General features: G+C 45.8%; 1 protein-coding gene and 1 long non-coding RNA gene across 3 annotated transcripts; both read right to left on the minus strand.

The window, feature by feature from the left end:
• Window positions 1-427: 427 nt before the first annotated feature.
• CBLN1 (cerebellin 1 precursor) lies at window positions 428-3,924 on the minus strand. The gene is made up of 3 exons (XM_032701009.1): window positions 3,322-3,924; window positions 3,008-3,127; window positions 428-1,836 (listed from the first exon to the last, which is right to left on the minus strand). Exons 1-3 carry the CDS (start codon window positions 3,586-3,588, stop codon window positions 1,639-1,641), a joined length of 585 nt encoding a protein of 194 aa, XP_032556900.1. The 5' UTR covers window positions 3,589-3,924; the 3' UTR covers window positions 428-1,638.
• A 403-nt stretch (window positions 3,925-4,327) lies between these two features.
• LOC116793301 lies at window positions 4,328-17,270 on the minus strand. Of its 2 annotated transcripts, XR_004359442.1 has the most exons (6): window positions 13,282-17,270; window positions 12,203-12,311; window positions 11,381-11,511; window positions 10,803-10,851; window positions 8,598-8,754; window positions 5,503-5,853 (listed from the first exon to the last, which is right to left on the minus strand). It is a non-coding gene; the product is annotated as an uncharacterized LOC116793301 (long non-coding RNA). The 2 variants fall into 2 exon arrangements; XR_004359441.1 differs by lacking the exon at window positions 5,503-5,853 and adding an exon at window positions 4,328-5,166 and having other exon boundaries at window positions 11,381-12,311.
• Window positions 17,271-17,282: the final 12 nt, after the last annotated feature.

Consider the following 17,282-nt stretch of genomic DNA (forward strand, 5'->3'; position numbering starts at 1 on the left):
GACTCCACCTCTCCTGCGAGGCGCAAATCGCAACACGCGCCAGGCAACCGCGGAGCCAGAGTCAGTTTGGGCCCCCACACCCCTGGGCGACAGAGGAGCAGGAACTGAGAGGACGCTGGTGTGTTCCTCTTGGAGTCCAAGGGCCGCGGCCATCCCCGGCTGCAGCTGAGCCCGGCCGGCCCCTCTCCCCGCCGCCGCCCCTCCGCGGAGCGCGCTCCCGCCCGCCCCGCCGGTCTGTTTCCAGGGCAGAACCTGTGAATAAAGCGAGAAGTGTTGCTTATTGTGCTCGTATTAATCCCCCCAACTGCTTGGAGCTAATTAAATTACTCCGCGGGAGCCGGGGGTTCGTGCGGCTCCGCCAGTGCCGCAGCCGGGGCGCGGGGCAGCCCCGCGCCGGCCGCCGCCGCGCCACGCACACAGCCCGGGGGTCGTTTCACCGGTTTATTTCACATTAAAGTTTAGATACAATCGAAATCCTCGTACGCACCTTTTAATAAAAGTAGTAATCTCTTTGAGTACTGCAAAATTATAGCATTTACATCTTTAAAAGACGGTAAACAAATAATACTAGCGAATCAACAGTACCAGCATCGAGAGCACATGGTCGGTTGTTTTTAGGCGGCCGTATAAAATGCGATCTGGTTTATAGACTATAATACAGATAAATGCTATAAATAAGTGGATATCAGAGTCGGTGACAAACTTCCTAGAGACGGGTCCGCTGGGGCTGCCGGCACCGCCCGCGGGGCTTGCGGGACCCGCGCGGGGGGGCTGCGGGGCAGGGGGGTGCGGGGGGTGGCCCGCCCGATCCGGTCCCAGCACCGCAGCCCCGGGACCAAGGCGAGCCTCCTGCCCCCACCTACCTGCATTGAGAAACCTTATTTCTGGTTAAGAAAAATAAAAGTCCCATTTAAACTTTATTGAATTAAAGCAAAAATTAATTTTCGATATTCACACATATATTACAGAGTAATAGTAAAAGTTCAATATACTTCCTGGCGTTTGGTTGGGCCACATTGTACAAGAGCAAAACAAGCATCAAAACATTTAGCAGCCTTAAATTTCACAATCACTCAGAATTACATAGAAATATTGAAATACTCTAGTCAGCCTTGGCTGTGAATAGTTCTTCATGTAGAAATTTTTCCTTTTGCCAGCCAGTACACAGCAAGAATTGCATTTTCCCTTCCATCATGGCATCCATGTATTCAAAAAATACTTTGCTTTTTTTTTAAAAGTTAAACTCAGAGAAAGAGTCAAGATTAACATGTTTTAAAAACAAAACTACAAAATATGCTGTAAAGGACAATGAAAATATCTAAAGTCTACTTGTGTGAGGCAGAAGCCATGGGGGAACAATGGCAGATTACACCAGTGACACAGAGATGGGAACTAATTTTGTGGGAGGAGAGAGAAGAATATAAATGGGGTTTTGATCAATTATAGTGTCTCCCGCCTGTTGGCTGCAACACAACAAAAATAAGTAGTAATTCTTCAAAGCAGATGTACACAAACCTAAGCAGGATTTAGCTTCTTTAATATCTGAATGTAAAAAGTCTGCTGTCCATGACTCTTTAAACCCAGCTACGACTTGGGAATTTGTAAGAGATCTCTCCCTTTTCTTGGATGAGAAGTGATTTAAAGTGGGAACACTAGAAATCCAGAGAATGTTGAGTACTTCCAGCCTCCCATCAAGTTTCCTCTCTCCAGTTTTAGATAAGCTCTGTCTCCTTTCTCCATCTGAATCAGGACTCCATTGCTAGCAGCTTCTCGGGTCACATCTTGGTCCCCTGCAAAGGCAGAAATCACTGGCCACCCATTTAGCATCAAACTCACCTAAAGAGCAAGATAAAACAAAGCCCTCTGTCAATTAAAGTCAGACAACGACACCGCCGGGGCTTTCCTAGCAGGAGAGATGCTTAGTTAAGAAAAGGCCTCTTTTGACAGCTGAAACTCCAGTCCCATAAAAAAAGAAATACCAATCTGAACCCAGCTAAGGTATGTACTCTAAAGGAAGAAGTCTTTCACCGCTGTTTTAGACCGACAACCACATCAAAACACCCGGTGCATATAAAGCAGAACATTGATCCTATTTTGGAGAATTTCAATAGGGTGCCTGTGTTTTCAGGCTATGAAAAGAGGTCTGCTCGTACTTATTGAAAGATGGCTTTATGCGAAACCTCAGAGACAGCGAGCAGCAGAGCCACAGCCGCCGGAGTCAGCGCCTTTGAAGTGTATTCAAGAGGTAGTTTTCCTTTGTTAGGCAGCAAAGACAATATGATACAACACAGTCAATAAGCTCTGCTCAGCTCGCATTAATGATCCCGGGACTGCATACCCCACATTAATAATACACTACCTGCCGAATCTAGAGGTGTGAAGCCACTTACACCAGAACAGTGCTATATAGCTGCACATTCGCCTTTGTAATGTGCATTGCTATGCAGTCATTCCTGTCTGGGTTATGCTACCTGGCTTCAGGCCGGTAATTTATTAACCCTACCTAGAGGTGTGTATGCATCGAACCACATACAAAAGGCATGTATAAGGTAGCTGCATACACATGCACAGATTCGTTAGTGCATCCATGCCATAGGCACCTCCGTGAACCCCAAATCCCTATGAAACCTTCTGCCATCAGAGAGCGAGTGAGGAGCCCACTGGGGGCCGCGGTTCCCACGGGCTCTGTTCAGGGATGCTCCCGCCGGCGCTCCGCGGCACTGGGCAGCCCGCGGGCCCGGGCAGGCTGGGAGGGGGCGGCAGGCAGCCGTCGGGCGATCACCTCCCGTCCCGGGACAGCTCATGCGGGCAGGGGCCGAGTGGAGGCCTGGTGGGGCTCCGCGGCCCTTTGGGCACCGTCCCCTCGAACGGTGGGGACGCCGCGGGTCTGCGCTCCCGCGGCGGTCCCCGCACGGCCGCCCGCACGGCCCCGGCCCCGCCGGGCCGCGGACCCGTCCGCTCCCTCCCGCGGTGCCCGCGGAGCCAGGCGACGGCGCTCGAGGCTGACCTGGATGGTTTGCCTGTTGTACACTTTCACCACGTGAAAATTGAAACTGTAAATCCCTTTCCTGGGCGCGATGAAAGTGCTTCGTTCCGAGTCGAAGTTGCTGCCGATATTCACTAGTACCTGGAAGGGAAGGGCACCGTCAGCACCAACGCGGAGCCACCGCCGTCCAGTCCCGCTGCCCCGCGGCCGCCCCCGGCGCCCCCCCTCCCGCGGGCAGGGCCCCGCGGGGCGGCGCGTCCCCGGCCCGGCCCCGCCGCCTTCCCCGGCAACTTCTCCCGCGGCGCCGCGCCCGGAGCCCCCCGCGCCCTCCCCACCTGGTCGAAGTAGATGATCATGGTGCGGTTGCTCATCTCGGAGGGCTCGTGGTTGGTGCTGCGGATGGCGGAGAAGGCGACCTTGGCGCTGCCGGAGCGCACGGAGATGCCGAGCGCCGTGCCGGTGGGATCGGAGGTGGGGTTGGAGTCGCACACCACGAGGCACTTGCCCTCCAGCACGATGGGCTCCGTCTCGTTCTGCCCGCACGCCACCCACGCCGCGCCCAGCAGCAGCCCCAGCCCCAGCCCCAGCCCCGGGCCCCGCATGGCGCCGCGCTCCCTTCGCTCCGCGCCGCTCCGCGCCGCGCCGGGCGGCACGTCCAGGCTCCGCTCCGCTCGCTCCCTCTGCCCCGCCGCGCTCAGAGCGGGGCCGGGCGCGCCCCGCCGGCTGGGAAGCGGCCGCGAGGAGGAACGGGAGTGCCGGCACACATAGCGCGGCGCGGAAGCGCTGCGGGTGCGGGAGCGGGACCGGGCGGAGCGGAGCCGCCCGCCGCGCCGCGCGGGGCTGAGGGAGGCGGCGGGAGGCGGCGGCGCTGCCGGGGCTGCCGGCGAGCACAAAGACGGCGCGGGGCGCGGCCCCGCCTCCCCACCGGCCCCGCGCTCGCGTCAGCGCCCCGCGCCCGCCCCCGCCGCGCCCGCCGCCGCCAATGGCCGCGCGGTCCGCCCGCCGGCGCCCGCCGCCGCCGCTTTTGTGGGGCGGCGCGGCCGCGGGCGCGGGAGCAGGTGCCCGGCAGCCGCCCGCGACGCACCGCACCGCAGCCCCGCACCTCGCAGTCCTCACCGCGCCGCGCAGGTAGGAGCGCCGGGGAGCGGCGGGGCGGGGGGCGCGGGGCTCGGGAACTCCCGCGGAGCAGCTCGGCGCGGACCGGGGTGTCCGGCAAAGGTTTTCGCGGCGCTCCTGGACGAGGCGGGCTGGAAGGGAGCGCGCTGCTGCGCGGGGCAGAGGCCTGCCGCCGCTCCCGAGCAGCTACAGCATCACCCGCGGTGAGCCCGCGCCCGCCCCGCCGGAGAGTGCACCGAGGGATGGGACGCCACGGGTCCCCCTCCCCGGGGTGTCCAGGCTCCGCTGTCTCCTTCAGCCGTCTCGTTCGCATCCCGGGGAGGAACAGACCGCAAGGCTTCCCGAACAAAAAACTCTTGACAGCGTCCAGAGCCTTTCCTGGCCGGCAGAGCGCCCCGCTGTTAGAGAAAGTCACTACGTGCCCTGCCCACGGATGGGTCCAGCCCGGAGCGCGGCTGTAGGGCTGTCGTTGTTTCCCAAAGTGCAAAGATTGCTTTGTCTCTGTGGACATCTGACCACTGTTCGTTCTGGATGTGCTGTCAAAAAAGATCATCACCCGGTATTGTAAATGAAGAAATTTACCGATGAACCGTTAGAAACAAACGACTGGAACAAAGTAATTTTCTAACTGGCAGATCTGTTTCTAAAGTTAAAACTTATGTTCAGAGATAGAAACTTACATGGAGTTTGTAGCATCCTCTCTGGGAAACTGAATATCATCCAAAACTGGGCTTCTCTGCAAATCATTATGAATTTTGGTAACGGCTTTAGTTTATTTTGCTGTGCTGTTCGACTGTGGGGTTCATAAGTTTTTGCCTGGGAAATCGATCTCTCTTTCTGAAAACTGCTTTAAATAAAACTTTCTTCATGTTACTGCCCTGCTAAGTTAAATGTGCGTCTGTAAAGTTACTCAGAGTGTCTGCGAAGTATCCGAGTTTGCCCGTGGGTTGGTACTGGCTGGCTCTGAGGGGACGGGATGTAGCGGGAACCAATGGCATCAGGAGCCTCCTCAGGGAGGATCAAAGTACCACGCATCTACTTTAGACAGTCAGCAGTGAAGTGCTCTGGAAACCAAATTAGTGGCAAAATGATTATAGGGGAAGGAGAGTGGTCAGAGAGGAGTTGGGGAGATAATAAAATAGAAACAAAAACTCGCCTGAGAAGTAGAAAATGAGATAAAAGTGAGTGGGCGGAGTCACTTCATGTAAGACATATGCTTAGGATTAGCAATGTGTTAGTACTGTTGACGGTCTTAACTGAGTTCGAAGTCAGAATCAGAAACTTTAAAATAAAATTAATATTTCTAAGGGGTACTAATAAAGCTAAAGCAAATAAAAATCAGCAAAAATGAGCATTTTGCATCCTTGTCAGAACTGACGAAATGACAAGGGGGAATGGAAACTGAAGGAGCAAGACTCTGCCCTTTTAATTTTTTTGAGGGCTTGACTCAAAAAAAGCATACCCGTTCTTTCAACATACATGGCTCTTTCTTATGTAAAAAAATACTCATATATTACTCTTGTAAGACACTTCTTTTGCACGACAGAAGTCAATTATGCTATAGAGCTCTTTATTTTTGGCTTGTGGATTTGAATCCAGGAGAGAGTCTCCCCTCCTGGGCTGGAAGTTGCTTGATGTTTAGTGGTGACCCCCCTGGCAGGAAGCTGGGTGGGCCTTCCACCCCCAACCACCTCGACCACTTTGAGGGCTTTGATGGACGGAGTTACCAGAAAGAACGAGAACAGGGGGGCCTGGAAAAATGAACAAATTGCTCTACCAGGAGCCCTATTCCTCACACAGGAGGTGGGGCAGGCAGGCAAGGGGGAGATGTAAAGATTCCTGTGCCAGACACCCTCGTTGCCATCGGCTATCAGTCTTGCACACTTGACTAGCACCGTAGCACCCAGCTTCTGCAGTCCTGGCTGGAATAAAGTAACACCTGCCATGCAAATGAGACATGACTTCATTTTCATTAAATGTCACATGCAGCGCTAGGCAGTTGTGTTGATTCTCTCTGTATTGACAACAGTCTCTGAGTCGTACTGGGAAAAAAGAAGAGAGGCTCAGCAGGAGGATGTAGGGACTGATATATAAGAACATGGCATAATTAGTGATGTGTAGCAGAGAGCTCCCAAGCTAGGAGTCGAGATCTGCAAATTCAGATGTTTACAGAGGGCCAGGAATTATGTTACCCATCTAATTACAAACTGCCTTGTTAATCAATGTCATTGAGATACAAAAGGCCAATTGTCATTCAGATACAATGGAAATGGTGTCAAGGTATTTACAAACTAATGGATATTGTAGCTGTTAGACTGAAACTAAGGTATTTGTCAAGCAGACCTCTTTGATGCTTGCTTTTAAGAAAAAACTTCTGTGAATATGGAGAAAATACGTAAACTGTGCATTGTGTGGTAACTAGCTACTACCCCAGTGCTGACAGATTGACCACAGACTCTTAGTTTGTAGAACTCCCCTAATGTTTCACCCAAAGAAAACAAACAAGCAAACAAACGACTTGGAAATAATCTGAAGGGAAGAAAATAATAATTGAGTGATCTTCATTAAGTTTCCAAAGAACGGCTTCAGGACTGGATACTATCCTGCTCAGATCACAAGAGGGTTGCTTGTTTTGTTCCAGAAAAAAAACTACAGAGAGCCAGAAGTAAGTTTAAAGCTCAGAGGTACTGAGCTGTTATCTGTAGAAACCAAAATATAGTTTAGCTACAAAGCAGTTTAAATCAGGAGCAGCAGCAGCATTACCTGCCCTCCATTAAACTATCAGTGAGCCTTAATCCTGTTTTAGGAAAATCGTCCTTAGAAACTCAATCTCACTAGACATTTAACTTCAGCTTCACTTATGAAGAAAGGCTCTAAGGGCAAAGGCATCAGCTTCTCCAAAAACAAGTGCAGAGAAATCTACTGGAAACGTTTATTTTTCCTTTGAGAGAATAATTTAGTAAGAGTTTAGCTAGCTGTGTATAAAATCACCTTTTCACTGACTACTTGCCTTTTGATTTAATCCTTCTTGAGTAAGAAATGCAAAATCTGGCCCATAACTGGATAACTTATATGAAATTCAGTTTGTTCACAGTTCTGAAAATGCAGTTTGTTCACTGCTATATTAGCTTATGAAGTATAAACAGCAAAAAGCAATTCGGGGATTTATATATGCCCATATAAACTTAAGATACTTGTCTTCCCAAGCATCTGCTGGGACTCCGTGCAAAGTCCAAAGATGGGTGAAAATGAGATTTAGTGCAAAACAACTCTTGCTGGTCTACACTGTGGCCTATCTACAACCATCTGATTTGCTGTTATAAGAGAGGTTTGCATATATTTATGGTGATTTGCTTATGGTGTCACCTTCAGCTTCCACAGTAAGCAGTTAAGGTAACTCAAAGAGCAGACTGAGTTCACTGAGAGAGTGCACAGCAGGAGCAGATGAACTGCTACGGTGCCATCCAGCAGAAATTATCAGTAGTGTTCCACACTCTGTAGAATGACAAAGGCCAGAGACTTGCTGTGCCACGTGCCTGCCAGTGCAGGTCATACTCAGCAGACAAAAGACAGAAAATGGCACAGACAGACTGGTTCAGGTGCCAGGAGGAGAACACCACCAGCCAAGGGAATTCTCTCATGATCGCTTGTGCTTGCAGGAGAAAGAGGGCATTGCTGAGGGTAAAACCCACCAATAGATGGACAACTAGACAGTGCATATGCTTTCCAAGGTATGCACCTGACAAAAATTGCCAGGTGAGCATTTGCCTATACTCATATCTGAATGTTCTGTAATTTTATTTGATCAAATGAAACCAGATTGCTTCTCAACATTAATCATGCACTCCTTCCTACAGAAAAAGAGTTCTAATTTTTACTTTCAGATCTCGCTTCGGGCTAGACAATATCAAACAAAATAAGCTTAGTGTTTTCCCTGAACCTCCATGTGTTTTGAAATGTTCATAAAGATTGTGATAAAATGTTGAAATAAAAATTCAACTTTTGCAGTTCAAAATAGTGGCAAACCCAAGCATCAGGAATGGAAATTTTTGGTTGATACAGGTAGTTGCAAACTGAAGGTCAAAGGGGAAACAGTTACACAATCTTAACCAAAGTGTGGATTGCAGCAATAAATTAATATAAGATTATCTACCTTGAAGGATCCTTGGGCTACACATGTATTTGAGTTTGTATAGTTTGAAGAATAACAAAATTATTAAGCTTATTAAGATAAAGTGGATAAATGTCACCTGCTGCATTTTACTGTCTGCGTGCAATACAGTATTTGACTTCTGAAGTCCCATATATATTACAGAGGGCAAATTTAAAACTGGGAAAGAATATTAGCTCGCTGCTAAGGACATTTGAAAACACCATCCTTAAGGCAATTGTTGAACATTCCGGTTTATACAACCATAATTGTTCATGTGTAGTATAGAACTCTCAAGCTTTTCTTTTTTTTTTTTTGTAAAGTAACATTGGATTTCAGTCTTACCTTGAGATGTCTGTTTTACAGCTGTATTTACTGATGACGTGAGGTGATTTATTACTTGCATGGGATATCAGCAGATTTTCTTTCAGGTACAAAAAATTCCTAAGTGAGCGATGATGCCAAGGTCAGGAGCTTGATTTGTTTTTCTTGTCACAGACTTCTGTCAGAACAAGTGCATTGTTACAAGTGAATAACTCAAACTGGAAATTAGTTCCCATTCAGATAGGTAATTATATTTTAACAGGGCAAAATCCCAACCCAAGCTGCCAGAGAACACTCAGCTGAAGCCAGCATGGCCTGGAACAGCATGTGTGCTCACTGTAATTGTAAATGGGGCCACCTCGGTCATGCTGCCACTTCAAACTTAAAAGAATTAAGACCAAAGCTGTCCAAATGTTAACTGAAACTCCTAATAATTAAGGGTTATTAGGGGCTGTTGGCTGGCCTTATTTTCTACTGCAGTGCACTTGTATTTGTGGATTCTATTTATACACAGAATTAAGAGCTCTGTTTGAACAGGTAATCCAATCTCCTCTGTGTAATTTAGCCAATGATTTTTTTTCCTGGCCCTTAATTTTGGCTATGTTTCAGGGTGTACGGTGCAACTGCAATACTAAAAATAATCTCATTCAATGTACTTTGTCTGAAAGGATAAACCAGGCCACCTTACAAATGCTGGGTAAAATTCTGATTTTTTTTTTTTTCCTTACGGAGGAAGCCCCAGAGGTGCTGAGAGGAACTTTTTCTGTGTGCATCTTTCCCTCTAGTGGCCGCTCTTCTTGGGAAAAAGCAGCAACAGCAACACTTCAGCACTTCCATATTGGGTACGAAGTGATGGGCAGGATGGAGGAAAGGAGACAGGCAGACAAACTTTTAGGTGCCAGAAAATTCAAATCTCGTGATGAGCCGTATGAAGACAAAGATACAGTAGCCTTGGATTTGACAATATTTTTGTGAAAAAATGCAATGTGTTCTTGAAATATTATAGTAATTGTGATCAGTTGCATACAAGACAAGCTTCCATAGTCTCTCACACTGATCCTTTTTGTTGGTCTGTCATATTCCTAGTGCTTGCAGGACTCAGGGAGTTGGAAAACACACCAGTGACAGCCCATAAATCAGCTCTCCCTCTTGTATCCATTCCATACACTTTTCTCCTGTCTGCTACATGCTTTCTCCCCTTTGTCCTTTTCAGCAGCATTAAACCCCAAACGAGTCACCGTGTTCATTTCTTCCTGTTCAGCTATTCCTTGTCTGAGATTAGTGTCTATCATACACCCCAGCACCCCTTCCCAAATTGCTATCAAAGTGATGACTTAAAGCCACAACCATCAGGAGAATGAGGTGGCTGAGACAGCACTGCAGAAACACAGATACCCCCAGGCAGAAAAGAAGGCTACAGGGGTACAACCAGCACATGGAATATTTCATTAGGACTGATTTCTTGTCTGCATGCAGCAGTGAGTGGTCACAAGCAATGAAGACAGTGCACTGAATTGCATCTCTGGCCAGCTTTTCCAGGTGTTGAACCAGTGACTGAAAAACCAACCAAAGCCAAACAAAAAAACAAACAAACAAAAAACCCAAAACCAAAAACCAGAGAGGGAGGACAAACATGCTGGAAACATTCATATCTCACATGGATGCCAAACTAAGAGAGTTTTCCAGCCCTTTAGCTGAGATGTCTTTGTTCCTCTTTGCTTACTCCCAGCCCTTTACTTTCTTCCATTTTTACTAGTTTTATAGCAGAGTTGCTCTCTCCAGCCATACTCATTTATTCTGGCTCAGAACAGAATGGTCCAGTCCTTGTAACCTACAGTAGCTTGGAGATTCCCTTAGCAGTTGTCATTTACTGCTCTGACACTGTATGATAACTAAGGCTATTAAATACCTTCTCTTTTTCACTGCACATATTGGACATATGTGGCACCTGGCACAGAGACCATTACAGGGCATCCTGGGCATCCCAGGGCACACTTCCATCAGAAATCAAAATCTGACAGGACAAGGATGACTAGCAGATCTAGGGGGTTAACTTGTAACCATAAGTTACCAGCAATTAAAATCCTGACATGTTAATATTTCATTAAGGGCTTCTTCTGAGTAACTTATTTGTTATTCAACCAGTTAAAGTCTGTAGCCTTCCCAGAAGAATTTAGACGCAACCCATGGTTAAAAAATAAATCTTTATAATAATGGATTACTTACAAGATCTTTGAACTTCTACTGGGACAATTCTTGCTGCAGTTATTTCTCTCTAGGTTTGAATGGGAAAATTATTAGTACTTATATCTATTTTCAGCAAAAAAGTAAAATAGTAAATTCCATCGAACACTGACTACAGCTACTTTTTATCGTAATATTTTACAAATTCCCCACCAGTGAGCTCATTAGTGTAAATGATAGAGCCTTAGCTCAGGTTTAAAGTCAGCATTTTTCCTTAGCTACCAAGCAGCCTGTTTTCTTTTGTGACGTGGTAATGGAGGACTTTACTCCAGAGAGCAGGGAAAATATTCCTCTCTCTTCTTGCAGGGCAGTTGAGTAGGGCTGGTAAAAACCAAGCAGACCAAATGGGATTTCAGTGCTGTCGGTATCCTTCTGGAAGCCTTTTCTAAAAGGAGCAGAGCCCTTGTAGAGGAGAGAAGTGCATATTGCACCACAAGCCTGTTGTGAGGGGTAGATGTCGAGGGACGACCGAGGAGGAAAACTGTTTCTAAGGAAAATAATAGGCTCTCTCTATTCTACCCTCCAAAATCTTAGTGACATACAAGCACTACATAACATACATGGTGGTATCCCAGGAGAGCATCAGTGCTCCTCACCACACACTGGTACCTCACCAGAGCTGGAACACTTCAGAGTCCTGCTGGGAATAGCCAGGGGTGGTAGAGGTCTCCTGCCCACTTTCCAGGAGCATCTGCAGAGCTGGTGGTAAGAGGAACAGGGCTGAGCTCTTACTGGCAACTACAGATACAGATAACACTTGAAAATATTCAGTTGAAAATTATTACTTCAGATTACTTCAGTGGCAGAGAGAGGGGAATGGGAGGGCAAAACTGAGTACCAAATTCTCCTGACTTTTGGCTGAAAACTACTAGCCCAGTAACTGTAGGGTAAAGCTGTCAGCCAGCATATGGACACTGTTCCATACTGGTTATTGAACTCTGCTTTTAATGTATAGTGATCTCTTGCATTCATCACAGTGCATCAAAATAATGTAATGAAAACAGTCAAGGGCTGAAGCTGGATTGTTCAGAAGGCTCAGTGGGTTTGAGTGAGCTGTTCAGAGCGGGGAGGAGGACTTGACATTATGTCCAGTGTTCATCTGCTGCTTTCTGAAATCATAATATAGCAAATTTCCATCTTCTGAGCACTCGTGGTATTTTAAGGAGTTGTTTGTGGCTCTGAACGAGCACCCACCCCCCAGTACTCATTCAGGCAAAATCCCATTTGGCTCTCGGCAGCGCTGGGGAGCCCAGCTCGTGTATGTATGTGTGTGTGTGTGTCTGTGTGTGTGTCTGTGCTCCCGCAGCTCCGGGGCTCCGAGCGGGTGCTGGTGTGCCGGGCTCCCGGCGGGGGCCAGAGGGCTGCGGTGGCTCTGCTCCGACCTCGGCAGCAGGGAAGCTCAGGGCAGTTTGCTTGAGTGACACGAGAGGGAAAATCCGAGAGCTGCGGACTGGAGAGCCTTTTCTGGTGAAACGCGAGCAATCTCCAGCACTGCAATAAACAAAATAACAAACAAGGGGAGGTGGACACGTAGATTTTGACAGTTTGAGTTAATAGAGTCTGGAGGAACATAGCTGTTTGTGCCATCAGCTCAGCAAAGATTTCTGAAGGAAACCTTCTGTACCTAGAGCCAAGTGCAATCTAGTTAAAAAAAAAAAAATCCTGGAAGTAAATTACCTTAAGTCGGGGAGGAGAGAATACATCTCATAGAAGACAAAATGTCTTCAATTGACTAATAGGAACAACATATTAAGCTGTGAAACAAAAAGTCACTGTTAATTTGGCTGGGGCCAAGCAGTGCATTCCCTCCTCTCAATTCTATATTTCTGGTTTTCCAGACAGCTGGAGCTGTGTTTCCCCTGCATGGGCAGCTGCCCCCTACAACAGCATCCTTTGGTGTCCTGATTCCCTGTAAAGCTCCATCCAAAGCCGATCAGACTAAGAGTCCATTTTTTCTTTCATCATCTCTCATCCTTGCATTTACCTCACCATCGGTGGACTCAGATGTTTTGTCATTTCTGGAGCTGCAATTGCACTACAAGATTAGGGCAGAAAAAGAATAAAGAGAACTGTTTCACATGAAGAGGACTTCTAGATTTCCATTTCTTTTCAGATGCACAGAGCACAGGGAAGTGCCTATATGCTGCAGGAAGCTCTGGGCTGTTACGAGGCTCAGGGGATGAGAGAAGGGATTTTTTTGTTTGCTGAGTGACACAAGGACGCCCTCCGTGGTACCAGTGTGAAGGGTGACCGGGCTATGTAGGCAGATCTGCTCTTCCTTGAGGGCTAAATCTACTTGTTTTGGAAACTGCTGATATATGTGAACTTCAGGGGAGATGCTAATTACATTTCATGTAGATGTGGTTGCTACTTGAGCCAAATTCTTATTTACACTGGAGTAAATTTTGTATATATATTAAATACCAGAGAGGTGGGAAGAATTGTTAATGAAAATGGGTACCTAGTTCTTCATCAACACTGCCTCCACATGTACATTTCATCCCCTGAAACAAAAAATCCAAGTTAAGCCTGTCACAAATATCATATTTTCTTACACATTCCTTCCTCTAACTATATCCACAAGCAGATTGTCCATCAGTGCTGCAGGCAGCTTGTGACAAACTGCTGTTTCAGTAATTACTGAGGGTCTGTATCACATTTGTGATGCTGTTCACCGGAGGGGGGTTCAAACCTAGAAAGACAGGCATCATCATTTTTCTTCTGAAGCTGAGATCAAGACTGAGTCACTGGGCTGGCCACTGACTGGCTCAGCAGATCAGCAGTGGCACCAAACATATTGTATTTATTGAATATTATGAGGGGAACAATGAGCTGTAGGATGGTAACAGCAGTGATACAAAGCACTGGATAAGGAATCCAGTCAGGTATTGGCCAGTCACCAGGATGAGTATATTTATAACAAAGATCATTTGAGGGTCATAATTGGGACATAAAGGGAATCTGCTTTGTTTGCACATCATCATCACCATTGTTCAGCACATCTTTAGGGTACAAAAATGCTCATGTATTTTTCCAAGATTTTACTAAAAAGAACGTTTTTCTTTTTGCACATGGTGACTTCTTTATTCTTTTGTCAAGTAAGCTGGGAGTTCTTCATTTAGGTTATGTAAAATGTTTACCTACGGAGAAGCTTACCTGCATTCAATGACTCTGCACCACACCATTTTTTTACAGGGTCAGCAAAATTCTTAAAGGCTGGAGTGTAAAAATTGTGTTGCACTGCATTTGTGCATTGCCTTTCCTTTATCCAGAGAAACTCACCTCACTTGCCTCCGTCCTTTTGCATAGTAGGTTTTATTTACAAATTGGCAGTAAAGTGCTGTAGTCTCTTTGACAGTTTGCAATTAATTGCACACAATCTGTTTAGGCTTCAAGATGCACCGTTCATAAATGATGATATATTCCAAAAGGCAGCCCAATTGGCTGCTTTGCATATTGCATATATTTTTCATATTTCTGAGACAGGACATATGCAAAATCATTTTACTGTGGCACAAACACAGGAAAGATTATTTGAAAGAAAGGCCAGAGGCCAGAGGTTCTGTATCTAATTCTTTCACTCACCTGCTGCAGACTGTGGGTAAGTCATCTAATATTTCTCTGCCTTTCTTCTGCATCTGCACAAGGTTGTTTATTCTTCTAAGAACTGGAATTCAGTGAATGAAACCATAATTTATTATTATTAATATATTCCAATAAACGATTGCAGTGCTTTAGCATTGCTTTGAAGTCAGTCAAGTAAAAAAGAAATAGAGAATTGTAAGAAACGGCCGTTCAGTCCATCTGATACGTGTGCACTGAAATGCTTCTTGTGGAATGACCTCCTCCGACCAAGAAGCTGATACAGGAGTATGTGCTAAATGGATCCCAGAGTCTTGAGAAACTTCGTCTCCTTTCCCTTATCTTGTGTAAAGAGTGACATGAGTCATGTGGCCCAAATCAGTAAAAGCAACTTTTACAACATAAAGCATTAAAATATGCCAGTAAATATCTCATATTGACATCATACCTATCACCATGCTTACAAGAAGCTCCCACCTATTTTCATTTTTCTCTCTTTCCTCCCACTCTGCCTTCCTATTTTCAATTAATGGACAACTCCCAGAAAAGCAACATACGCTTTAATGATACATGTAGTACTATAATTGAATCAAACTACTTTGTTTCCCCAAAATGCTATTCTTTATTTGCTGGCAGGCTACTTGTTTGTGATCCTAACATTGTCAGTCACATCAGGAAAGCCTTCTTAGTCATAAAATATCTACTGTAGAGGAAGTACTATTGGTTCTGTATGGGGCTTTTTAGCAGTAATTATGTACAGCTTTTAGTAATTTTGAGTCACCCAAGCATCATTGATAACAAACCATTTGCAATGACATGCAATGATGCCTGCACAGTATTTTTACAAGCAAAATAAAATAAGACATTTTGGTGGTAACATGTAAATTAGCCTTGAGGCTTGCAGTGTAATGCTCATCAAGTGTGTAACATTTAATTACAAGACCACTGAGCATGAGTGAGATCCCCTGAGCTTTTCATCCCTACAATAGAAAGATTCTCCCACTGAACTGACAATTTGGATCCTCTCATCAGATGTGGAGTGAAGTTGCTCATCTCTCAGCAGGCCAAACTGGCTTTTAAGGGTCTGATGTCTTTCAGGACCCTATTTAGTAAAGTACTTCATGTTATTGGTGCTTGAGGTACCTTGTTGAATCCCATCTGCAGGGAACTGAGAACAGCAGGCACAAGGTATAACATACCATCAGCCCGTAATCAGAGGGATTTGCACCTAAAGTAGAAGAGTTCAGTCTGGGCCATTCTGATTTCTACCTTAATAAACAAAGCTGTACTACACTTCAGGAGTTACTTAAAGTGCAGTGTCTTCATACTGGTTGCTTTTGACATACCCAAATGTACAGCAGCACAGAAAACTCCAGCATTCTGTGTTCTGCACTGAATTAGTGCAGTTTGCATCCACTTGTGCATGGAAGCATAGATTAGACCTTTCATTGGGTCTAGCCTACATCACTAGCACAAACAAACCTAAAATATTATTTGTCTCAGCCTTTACATCTAGATACTTCTGAAAAGGTAGTGAATGCTTTGTTGGGGTCCAGGTTTCAAACGAGGTGCCTATTTTCTTCACCTTGACCTCTGAAATTCACAGGGTGGCTGGCGTGGCCAACAAGGGAGAAATGCCCCAAGCCAGATAAAATACACAGACATAAGTCCTCCAAGCCCATTTAGGCCTATGTAACTGCCTGTCCTCTGCAGATAGCTTGCAATCCTTTTGTTGGGGCTGCCACTGGAGATGCCTGGGGGTCCACTGACAAAGCAGAGGACTAGCAAGTGCCTAAGAAGATACACGTTCTATCTTTGATGAGCTACTCTAAAAAAGCAAAGTAAAAAAAAAACCCAAACCCAACAAACAAAAAAACCCCTAACGCAACAGAAAGATAAAGGGCAAAATATACAAATATGATAAACTATATAACAGTGTAGTCTTGCTCAAAATTTTAAGGGCTTCCTCATTTTTGTTTTTTTAATACTTCAATCTGACAAAATTAATATGTAAAGAGGAAGGCAAGTTTAAAGTGTTTGATTACAAAAATTGATTGAAATTAATTGAATTAACTTCTTGATTACAAGAAGCAAACAGAAAGCTATTTCAAAACCCAAAATGTATACAGTTTTCCAGTAAGTTTGGGAGAGAAAACATTACTCTCTAGGTTTGCTGGAGATAGGAGTTTCATTTTCAGTATCTGTCCAATATAGCAAATGTATTTGATAACTTACTTGTTACAGACAGCATTATATGTGTATTGTCCCAGTTCTCTAGACCCTGGAAAATGAGAAGCCTGAAGAAGTGGTAAAGGAATATGACTCGATCTGAGACAGCTACTGTTAATGTTCTGAAATGTCTTCCCTTCCTAATATTGAAATGTTACCTTTATATGCAAATGGTAGTCACAAAAGCATGTTCAATCTATGCTATTTCATGATTAGTATTCTCACGTCCAATCAATAAATCCCCAGAGTCTCTCCCTGAAATGACCATGTTGCTCAGTCTCTCCAGTGGGGAGGTCTATTTAGCAGCAGGTTTTCAGCAAACCAAAATGTGGAATCAATACCCTGAGAATAATCTGCCCACTTGTCCTTATGAAATATTTGTATTTTTCCATGCAAGTTCTGACAGACCAAATGACTTTTCCAATATGTAAGGGTTTAGTGCCTTGTATGGAAATGCATCAACTACACAATTGCCAGCACATCTGAGAGGATCTCTCAAGGTCACTGGTGAATTGACTGAAGAGCTTCAATAAAACTTAAAAGTCATACAGATACAGGACACTCACCTGAATGGCTACAAACTGCCTGTGAGCTACTACAGTTTGTAGGTGAGGCTAGTCTGGGTAGGACATGGAGCTTTCCTCTCCTGAG

Source organism: Chiroxiphia lanceolata, chromosome 13, assembly GCF_009829145.1.
Source record: "Chiroxiphia lanceolata isolate bChiLan1 chromosome 13, bChiLan1.pri, whole genome shotgun sequence".
In the NCBI taxonomy this organism is placed as follows: Eukaryota; Metazoa; Chordata; class Aves; order Passeriformes; family Pipridae; genus Chiroxiphia; species Chiroxiphia lanceolata.

Bases quoted from the DNA above. Each gene is read 5' to 3' on its own strand.
- CBLN1 (XM_032701009.1), bottom strand. From the start codon at position 3,588: ATGCGGGGCCCGGGGCTGGGGCTGGGGCTGGGGCTGCTGCTGGGCGCG. The intron at 3,128-3,321 runs GTGGGGAGGGCG...CTTCCCTTCCAG, and splicing joins TGATCATCTACTTCGACCAG to GTACTAGTGAATATCGGCAG. The intron at 1,837-3,007 runs GTCAGCCTCGAG...CTTGCTCTTTAG, and splicing joins ACAACAGGCAAACCATCCAG to GTGAGTTTGATGCTAAATGG.